General features: G+C 40.8%; 1 protein-coding gene across 1 annotated transcript; it reads left to right on the top strand.

Moving 5' to 3' along the window:
- Positions 1–2,767: 2,767 nt before the first annotated feature.
- Positions 2,768–8,784, top strand: ftr83 (finTRIM family, member 83). Its single transcript, XM_039778637.1, has 7 exons — positions 2,768–3,432; positions 4,482–4,577; positions 4,767–5,000; positions 5,682–5,841; positions 5,995–6,051; positions 6,644–6,730; positions 7,641–8,784. The coding sequence occupies exons 1-7, from the start codon at positions 2,857–2,859 to the stop codon at positions 8,165–8,167; spliced, it is 1,737 nt and encodes a 578-aa protein (XP_039634571.1). The 5' UTR covers positions 2,768–2,856; the 3' UTR covers positions 8,168–8,784.
- Positions 8,785–10,949: the final 2,165 nt, after the last annotated feature.

Genomic DNA, 10,949 nt, shown 5'->3' with positions numbered 1-10,949 from the left:
AGAGATTTTAAGTCAGTCAGTGAGTTCAGGGAATTTTTTCCACACACTTTAGTAATGTATTGCAGCCTGTTTTTGTTTTTAAGAGTGAGGGTCCCAAACCAGCTCACAAAGGCAAAGGAAAGAATAGTTTCAATAAAACAACAATAAAACATCCTCATAAAGGTCTTATCGACATTAAAATTGCGAAGTTTACGATAAAAAGACATACGCTGGTGTGCTTTTTTACAGACAGCGTCAACCTGAGGCTCGAAGGTGAGTTTGTCGTCTATTATAATACCGAGGTATTTGTATTGCTTCACCACTTCGATAGCTTGATCATTAATAAGGGTCGGAGAGAGGGTGGGGGGATTCTTCCTAAAGTCGATCAGCATTTCTTTAGTTTTTGCCGCGTTGATGTTCATAAAAGACGACCTGCACCACGCTGTAAAATCATTTAAAGTAGCGCCATACTCGGGGTCGTTGTGAGTCAGCAGTGACACTATTACCGAGTCGTCAGCAAACTTAATGATGTGACGCCTGGCGTGCTGGCTTTGGCATGCATTTGTATATAAAATAAATAAGAACAGGTGTACCCCCGCAGACAGCCTCTGCGTCTACGCCAGAGCCTACGAAAAATGTAACTACACGTCACAGCGACGCACATCGCTCGGCCGTGGCTTGGCAGCGGTGCATTTCCCCCGACTCATTTCCCCCGACTCATTTCCCCCGACTCATTTCCCCCGACTCATTTCCTGGTTCTCCTTCTCCATAAACAACATTATATCAAGGAGAGGGTTCACCTTTCCTGCTTTTCCCCTTTATGTGCGAGCAACAGGTTCTTCTTGTGTATACATTTTCTATATTTTTGTTTTATGAAAGCAAAGTCCACCTTCTGGCTACAAACAGGGTTAAAGGGCCAGCTAGGTTGGTAGAACGAAGTACAGATAAGAAAACATGCTTTGCAAGACAACAACAAAATATCCAAATTGAATCAAGACCTATTTTAGTGTCAGTTTAGAGGCCTGTTCCAGTCTGATACTGGCTTCATTTGTAATCAGAGTCAAGTCACAGTGACAACCATTTTCATTTTCAGTTTTTCTGTTGTATTTGTCACTGCCATTGGAAATGGGATCAGTTTACACCTCTTTACATATATTATTGCAATACTGTCTACACAAATGTATTTATTATATAATTATACTACTTTATTCATATTTTATTGTAGCCCTATATATATATTTTTTTATTTCATGAGCATTGTTGGAGGTGCCTGAGGCCTAATATTTCCATTGCAAATGACTACTTCTGTTATTGTTGTGCACTTGACAAATAAAGAACCTTGAACTGATTTCATTCACACGCAAAGGACATGCAATAAATATTAACTTTGTCAAACTGTGAGATAAAAATGTAATTATATAAATCATAATAAAGTCATTCTTGCGAACTGGTGACATCGCCTAGATCAAGTTGGATCTTTTCATTACTTTACAACTGTAAATATACTGTATGTTTTTGTTAACACTGATAGTTTTCACCTTATTATCATCCCCTCATCAAGTTAGTGTTGCAGGACTTGCACAGAAGAGTATAGCCATGTCATTCGACTTTTTTTTTGGATCAAATAATATGCTACATTTAGTCTTGCATGTCAGCAGTAGTTACTGTTGTTGACGGACAACAGACCCTATACTGCCTGGCACTCTGCTCGGGCCCTTGCTGGCTCTAACACAATGGAATCTTTTAAGCAGGCTTGCTCGGCCCTCCTGTTATCTGGGCTATCAAGTGTAGTTGCATTCCTATCTCCATTTCAACAGCCCTGAAACTCCATGTTGGCAGGAGGTGTGTTCGCTGTAAGGTGAAATCGGCAGAGGAAGGTATTTAGCTCAGAAGCGGAAACGTTCTTAGAATTGGTTTTCAAGGAGCACATTTTTCTTCTTATAGTATTAAAGTTGAGTTTATGCCACAGAAATATAGTTCCAGCGTTGATTTACAGATACTGCAGACGTGCTGTCAAACCTCAGTAAACAAATGCAAAGTAACCCAGAGTTGATCATTAACTGGTTACAGGTGAGATGAAGGTTAGGGAAGTCTCACAGGCTCGAGAAGGCCAAACCAACTGAAGTGAACAAAGGTTTGGTTGATGGTCCTACTGATGAGACATTGAAGTTGTCCACCAGAAAAGCAGGTGTATTATTATTAGTCAAAGAGCTGAAGAAGAAGTGTAGAACATCATCTTTTTAGTGTGTGGTCAGTTTGTACTGTGACTTGATTGGGTCATCATCCCATGGCCAGAGGGAACACACTGTTGTGGGCATTCCCTCAGCAATTCACTCAACTGAAGAGCATGACACACCTGTGGTTTCTTTACACTGCACTTTCATAGATGACTGTTTACTTTTGAATGTACCTTTTTTTTTATTACTCATCTGTTCATGGCATGCAAATACTACTAACATTATTCTAAACAGCACTTGTCATTTTCTGTCTGAACCCATTTCCTGCTCAAAAAAAGTATAAAACCCTCAAGGCCTATATTGTTTATTTTATGTGTCTACATGAAATAAAAAAAAAAAGCATTGAGAAACTACACATTGGCTGCCAACACTCAAGGCCAATCCTATTTTATGATTACAAAGTCCATTCTTTTTTATTACGTTCTGTAACTGATGAAGGCATTCACTGTGTCCTTCTCTTGCCCCGCCCTTGTTTGACTGGTTTCGGCTTAACCAGTTTAGCCACCCTCTCTGTTTACTCTATATAACGTGAGCCCGTAGTACATGTTGAGTCACTTTGCCACTGTGCCGCTGACACAAGCCACTGACTGTCGACGCAGCATCTTCACTGCATTCGAGGAAACAGCACTAAACCGTCTCCATGTCATCTGACCAGGACAACTGCCACCTGTGTAAGGAATACCTCAGGGATCCCGTGTCCATCCCATGTGGCCACATCTTCTGCTCCGTTTGCCTGAAGACATACTGGGACCATGCTGACCACACGGGCTCGTACCTCTGCCCACAGTGCAAGGTTACCTACAACAAGAGGCCCACCCCGAGACGCATGGGAGGCTCCCGGCTCTCCAGCATTCAACGTAGTACTGAATCCTTTCCGCCTCCGCCTCCGTCCCCTGACTACAACTTTGCAGGACCCCAGGATGTAGGTTGCGACATCTGCATTGGAAAGAAGCACAAGGCCGTCAAGACCTGCCTGATGTGTCTGGCGTCCTACTGCGAGAAGCATCTCAAGCCCCACTACGAGTCCAACACTTTTAAAAGACACAAGCTGGTGGATGAAATCGGCCACCTGGACAGACAGATCTGTCCCCAGCATCAGAAGGGTCTGGAGCTGTTCTGTCGCACCGATGAGATGTGTATCTGTGTGCTGTGTACAGTGAAAGAACACAAAGGTCACGACATGGTGTCTGCTGAGCAGGAGCGGGCAGATGAGCAGGTACGTTTTACTTTACTTAAAGGGATAGTTCGGATACTTTGAAGTGGGGTTGTATGAGGTACTTATCCACAGTCATTGTATAAGCTACAGTAGATGGCAGTCAGCACACCCCCCAGTTTGGAGAAGCAGACACAGAAGCAAAGCAAAGTACTGCTGTGGACAGGGGCAGCAGTAAAAAAACTATTTTAAACAGTTCTCCTAGTCTCCCTCTGCAAAAGTTCTTCTTCTGCATACTCTGGCTCATGAAAGTATCCTCTTGTCTCCACAATGAAAGGCATTTTGTCGTTGCGGTCATAATCACTCTTTTGAATTTTCATGTATTTGTGTATTCTATGCTACTATCGCTGAAAGTCTGACCCAAACATCAGATCTGCGGCGTAAAGTTGCGCTTGAGAAAATGTTGTGCCAAAGGAAAAAGCAGTCTCATGGCAAGGTGAAGCGTTGAAAAAATTCTAAATATTGCGTACACATAAACAGATATTGTTTTCGTTAGGTTGGACTCTTTTAACTTGGCTGAAATACGTTTTTGTTGCTGCCCCGTCAACAGCAGTACATTGCTTAGCTTCCGTGTCGGTACTCTGGTCTGTTTCTCCAATCTGGGGGCATGCCAACCGCCATCTACTGTAGATAACACACTGACTATGGAAAACTTCCTTTTACAAACCCACTTCAAAATATTCCTTTAAAGTGACAACGCTGGTCACCAGCAGGTATACTAGGAATGCTAAAATGGGCTAAAATGGGCTTAGCTCAAAATCACAAGTATCGTTAGATGTACAAAAAACATTTATTTGTGAATAATGTACCTATCATGAGTTATTGCACCAGTGACACAGTTGCAGGTAATGAATGACAGAGCAGCTTACAATATATGAAACATGCCCCTTATGCATGTACAGCTTCCACTCTCACCTTTGAGCTGTACACTGTTATAATAAAGTCTAACGTTTAAGTAAAAAAAAAAAAAATCAACTACATGATTTTATTGAGTTCATGATTTGTGGAATTGCTGTCATCACTAACAACAACATCTATTGTTTTCCCCGTAGCAACGGCTGGGTGCCACCCAGGCTGAGATCCAGGAAAAGATTCATGACCGACTCAAGCAGATGGAGGAACTAAAACAAGCAGTGGACTCACTCAAGGTTTGTGCCAATATCATCAAATCCAGATACAACCAGAATAACCACTATACAATGAATGGAAGTTAAAATTAACTACCAACACGGACAACATTCCTTCGTGTAGTAGTGATGACAGCTTCTGTCAGTGTGCTACCAAACCCAGTGTGACACCCAGTTGATTTATGGCATGCGTCCTTGTTTCCTGTGCAGAACTCAGCCCACACAGCACTGCAGGAATGTGAGAAGATGTTTGCCGACATGATGCGCTCCATTGAGAGGATGCAGCAAGAGATGACCAAGCTGATCTCCTCCAACAAGAGAGCAGCGCTCAACAACGCAGAGGGCCACATGGAGCGTCTGAACCACGAGATTGCTGATCTGAAGAGGAGAGACAACGAGATCACCCAGCTGTCCCGCACCGAGGACCACATCCACTTCATCCAGGTAACTGACCGCCGCTACCACAGAGGCATGAATTAGATACCACCTTCATGATATGGTATTGACACAAGACCACCATCCATTCATCGGTTTTCACCAGTCTGCTAAAAGACTTGTGTTACAAAATATCGTATCTAATACACCGTATAACATACAGTCCCATTCTGTAAATGTAAAACAGAAAACTTCACCTCATTGGGTTCATCTCTACCATGTAATGCAATCCAATATGACAGCTCTGGCATGAATTCACCTTTTACAAAACTTATAATCTTTCAGTTTTTGTTGACACTTTCAAAAAGATATAGATTCTACGTTTATTATTAAGGTCGTAGTGGGTGCTGGTGTTGTGCTGGAGTGCATTATATTGAAACGTGTTTCTAATATTCTGCCCCTCTCATGTATGTAAATGGGGTGGTCAAAATATTAGAAACACCTCTCAATATCATGCAGTTCAACACCACTGCAAACTACAACCTCAATAATAAACATGCAGTTTGATTATTAATATCTCTCTGACAGTGTCAATCACAACTGAACACGATCATCTTAGTAAAGGCAGAGTTTATGGCAGAGCTGTTGCATTGGATCACAATAGATTGAACAAGTGTACCTAATGTAGTGGCCAGTGAGTGTACATCATCATGACTGCGTTGCTGTTTTTGTTGTCGTTGTCCTTATTAGACCTACCACATGCTGACGGCCCAGACCGAGGCTGAGGAGCTGCCCACAGTGAGCGTCAACCCCTACTTCACCTTCGGCCCAGTCACTAAGGCCGTCTCGGAGATGAAACAGCACCTGAATGAATTCAGCAATGACGAACTGGTTAGGGTAGCCAAGGCGGGTGAGTTCAAAAACAGTGAATTTGAACAGTAAAAACAGTAAAAAGTGAATTTAAATATTCAGCTACATCTTCAAATCTCTGGTATCACTATGCACATGTTATCAACATATTACCACTGTTGCTATGTTAACTCAAGATTCTTTGTTTTTGCAGTTAACAAAATGACCTTCTGTCAGCTGGATGAATCCAAAAAGAGACAGTCGATAAAAAGTGAGTCAGCCATTTAAGAAAAATGATTTGCCTGTTATTGAACGTATGTGGGCAACAAAGTAAGTGGTACTAATACAAGTACCACGTTACTTTTAGACAATCCATAAGCAGCAGAGCTATGGTATTTAGAAATTGAGAGTTAAGCATCGTTGGACAAGGAACAGTTAGATAGATTTACAACTTCCTTAATGGGACTTGGTGCAGTCCTGTTTGATGTTATTTATTAGAGGGTAGCCTGAGGTTACTTAGCAGCCACATGGTTAAAAGTTTACTTTGATTAGGATGTCAAACTGCCAGCCAGTTTACATTAGCACACTCCTCTGAAATATAATTTGGCTAAGTTGCAGTTCAACTCAGCTTCATTAATGATGGCAGTATCTGGGTTAATATAACAAGAATATCAACAGCACCCACATTATGTCTATTTTCTACCAGTCTTTATAGGGATAGCACATGTATTGTGCCGTAATTGTTGATGAATTTTCATTGTTTAATAGTATGATGTAATAGAAAGTAATTTCAGAAAAGTAAAATAAAAACAATTCTTTCTTTACTATCAATATTTTAAACTTACATGTTTTCACTTTCACAGGCGAGGAAGCTGTAACAAGTTCTAGTGTACAAGTCTACAAGTCCGTCCCAGTCCAGGAACCTCAGCACAGGAACGATTTCCTGAAATGTGAGTCTCAGCTTCTCTGATACGGTTTTCTGCATGCAGTGACACAGATCACTGCTCTCCCTGCTCGTTTCAGTGCATGAGGCAAATTAAAAGCTGATGAGGTTCTCTGTCAGACCCTGTGGTTGACCACAAAATCTGATTTTAGTAACTACTGTATGTCCCACAGTGTTGACAGAGACTGGGATGGACTCATTACAAATATATTAGCTGGCACTTACACAGCTTTGTGATTTTACTAAGGTTTGCAGTTTATGTGCTCCCTCCTTGTTTAATCTGAATGCACGAAAAACTGATGTTAACTAACCAGTCAGATTAGAGCAAAAAAAAAAAGAAAATCCAAGTAATCATAATTTTTCCTGATATTATAAGAATATTCTATTTTAAGCAAGTTGCCTGGGGTCAGTTGTTACCAGTATTTAACTAAAACAACCGCGTAGTGTTTACGCTCACAGGAGAATGGGGACAAAGGTTGTGGGTCAGTTACGGTTAAAGATGCACTTTGTTAGATGGACTTCTGTTTGTGGTCAAACTCACAAACTGTTGATACCTCTGGCATTCCAGATAATAGGCCGGGAGATAATAGGCCGAGCAGATCTAGGAGAGGCCACCGTGTGTCCCACCAACTGTGACCCGCAGAGGTGGAGATAAACAGCAGGCAGGTGACATCCAACCCCAGTTATTATTTTGATTTCTGTGTCCAGCCAGAGGGTCTCACACTTTTCCTTTAAATCGTGTATACTACTAATTAAATACGTTCAATATAACAGAACTAGAAATCCAAATGACTTGCAGCTGTTGACGGGTGCTTTAAGCTGCTGTGAAACTGAGGCTTTGTCCATCTTGGGGTTTCCTCATTTAACATTTAACCCTGCTTCCTCTTGTGACGTAAATGTTTAATTTGTCTCCCTAGATGCTTGCGACCTCACTCTGGACTCAAACACAGCCTACAGACAGCTCTACTTGTCTCGAGGGAACAGGAAAGCTGCCCTCAAGAGAGACCCCCAGGCTTACGGTGACCACCCTTCCCGGTTCGACTCCCTGCCCCAGGTCCTGTGTAAGGACGCTCTCTCTGGAGGAGCTTACTACTGGGAGGTTGACTGGAGCGGGGAGGGGGCTGCCATCGGAGTCACCTACAAAGGCATCAAGAGGACGGGTTACGGAGACACCTGCCGCATCGGCTACAACCGCAAGTCCTGGAGCCTCTTCTGCTCTGATTCCAGCTACTCAGCCCGCCACAGCAAAGACCAGTTAGAGATCAAAGCCCCCTACTCATCACGTATAGGGGTGTTCCTAGACCACGCTGGAGGTACCCTCTCTTTCTACGCCGTAGGGGACACCATGTCTCTCATCCACCGCTTCAAGGCCTCCTTTAGCGAGGCCGTCTATCCAGGCTTCTGGGTTTGGTATGAGTCAGCCATCACCATCATCCGTCAGTGATTAAATAACACACCTCCAACGATCAATGTACAACTGTGATTCAGTTTTGGTAAACATGTTAGTAAACATTACTATTCTCCGATGATGTGTTATAATTTTTATACAAGATTGGATTTTTTTTAGACTATATATACTATGTGTTGAGTATCAGTGGAACTGTTCTTGATGACTGTAAATATATTCTGCAAATCAACATGTGTGAAGATCAGGTGAATAAAGTGAAAGCATTTAAATTATAATTTCAAAAAATGAAGGCTGTACTTGATTGAAATATGTCATGTAATCGTTTATATAGGTTATGATACACTCATTTTTTATCAATCAACATTTTCTAACAAAAATTAACTGTGATATAATTGTTGCATTTTTTACTTTTTCCTCTCAACCTGCCTATTGTGCATAAAATATGAAGCTCGAGATGGAAGTATACTGTTCATTAATTCATTAATTCAAGTGTTATCTTATCAAAATGCAATGCTGTCCTCTAGTGTTTACTGGGTTTCAAAAATCATATCTTTTATGCCTTAAGAATATTAAAAATGTATAACCAACATCACCGACATTCAAAATCAGCAAAATAAAAAGCATCTGTTGTGAGACAGTACGAGTTGAAAGAATGTGTTAGTGTTGTGATTAATGCTTTGAGAGGCTTCGAGAGGAATTGTACAGGAGTAGGTGAGGTGCAACTGAGAGGCTGCTGGGTTTACAGATGGCTGAGTCTCATCGATCAGCAGTTTGAAATGTTTGTGGTATGCTGACGAAGGTTTGGTCCAGTCTGAATCTGAAGATCTTTATTGAGTTCCTGTATTCATTCAAATCTGGATTCAAGCAGTTTCAGTACTAGTGATGCAGCACATGAGCTTTTTTTCTTTACAAAAGTGGCTGTAAAAGTGGAGTTAGACTTGATTGTTGTAGGAGATAAAACTATATGCAATCCATTTATTTTCTTTACAAAATCGACCTAAGGGCTTGTAATATCAAAATGGCCTAATAATAAGACTGTATTCTTTGTCATTTTGTTTTCACTGGCAAAATTTTAGGACAAAAAATGACAATATGTTTTTCATTTGGACTCTGGTACACACATTTTGTCAGTTACATATTTCCATATGTGATTCTTCAAATCCTTTTCTGACAAACATGACATTAACTATTTAACCAAAAATGTGTCTTGAACATCAAACAGCTCACTTATGTAGGATATAACATCGAACACAAGCCAACGATTAGACACCACGAAACATCACAACTGATGACATCGACAAACAAAAGGTTTTGTTTAAGTTCTAATTGTCTAACTTTCATTATCCTGATTTTGGATTTGGGAATCCTAAAACTGTGGCTTTAAGGGAAAGCTTTGAAGATACACTATAGAGGATATGAAAAACTCCTCCAGGATCCTTGAGGTTAGGGTCAGCGGGAGAGTTTTGCCATTTTTCAGTTATATTGCATTCCACAATTTATCTGAACACGGGGGTCAGACTGAAAGATACCCTCTAGACCAGTGTTTCTCAAATGGGGGTACGTGTACCCCTAGGGGTACTTTGGTGTACTGCAGTTTTTTTTTGTTGCAAAAATGCTAATTTAAAAATATGTCATGCATAATTCCTAAATAATTATACTATAATAATGAATGAATTAAGTGATGGATTCTAAACATTTTAAATGTAGCATTTAAATGTTTTTGTCTAAAAAAGGTTGTTGTTTAGCGAATCTATCACTGCCGGCACTGTATTATATAGACTTTTTTTTCTACCAAAAATGTTTGCCGCTGGTCAGGGGGTACTTGGCTTAAAAAGGTTTGAGAAACACTGCTCTAGACTGTCACTACAAAAATGAGTGATTTTGCAAATTGCAATAGGAAATATGGTAGGTTACTTAAGAGAGAAGCGTCAATTCAATTCTCCATCTACTCAAATCACATTAAAGGGTTTATGATTTTAGCTGCTGCTTTATACAAATACATCAGCAAGGCCAAAAACTAAAATTGTCATTGTGTGGGCCTATTATTTTATTTTACAGACAGAAAGCTGGTGACAGGAAGCATACACAAAGTTAGAGGTTTTACCCCTGACAAAATGCATAATAATGGTATATTGTTGAAATTCCTTTGGTGAGCAGTCACCATATCAGTGTCAGTTTGCTGTAACTTCGTAGCTGCTTTGCACAGAACTAGTTCAACCTGTCAAATCACTTGTGAGCCTTGAGAAATGTGCACAGTGCTCACCAAGGCTGTCAGCGGCCACTGTCACCTCACTCTGGGAAAGCTTCTGTGGGGAGGAAGTGATTCACTGTTGGAGATACAAAACATTCTGTAACAGTGGAAGTATGTTGTCATTGGCTAAACTGCACTGTTCCAGCTTATCCATGTCTTACAACTTGCAAACAGACCTTTTCATTATGGGACTGGTTAGCAACATCATATTACAGGCTACCACCCTGTTTATGCCCTGAACAAATTCACCCTATCTCCGTACTTTGTAGCCTACGAGTTTGTTTGTAAATCCTACAATGTGTAAAGGAAAGTTAAAGGTAACATTTTATGTAGTCACAGGTTTTATTTAGTTTTTAGATACAAGTCTTTGTTGATTAGCGAACAGGAGACGAGGCGGTATGTAAAAATCTAGTACATTAAATAGCCTACCTTTCCTGGGGACACCAAATGGGGACCATATGAGGCAAGCTGTATAATGGTTTAAATAGGCTAAAATACACAGTCCAAACCTACACAAACGGGCAGCCCGAGCACTCTTACTAAACTGCTTATAATGTCTAAACTGCT

The sequence above is a fragment of the Perca fluviatilis genome, chromosome 16, assembly GCF_010015445.1.
Source record: "Perca fluviatilis chromosome 16, GENO_Pfluv_1.0, whole genome shotgun sequence".
In the NCBI taxonomy this organism is placed as follows: Eukaryota; Metazoa; Chordata; class Actinopteri; order Perciformes; family Percidae; genus Perca; species Perca fluviatilis.
This window is presented reverse-complemented; position numbering and strand designations above follow the sequence as displayed.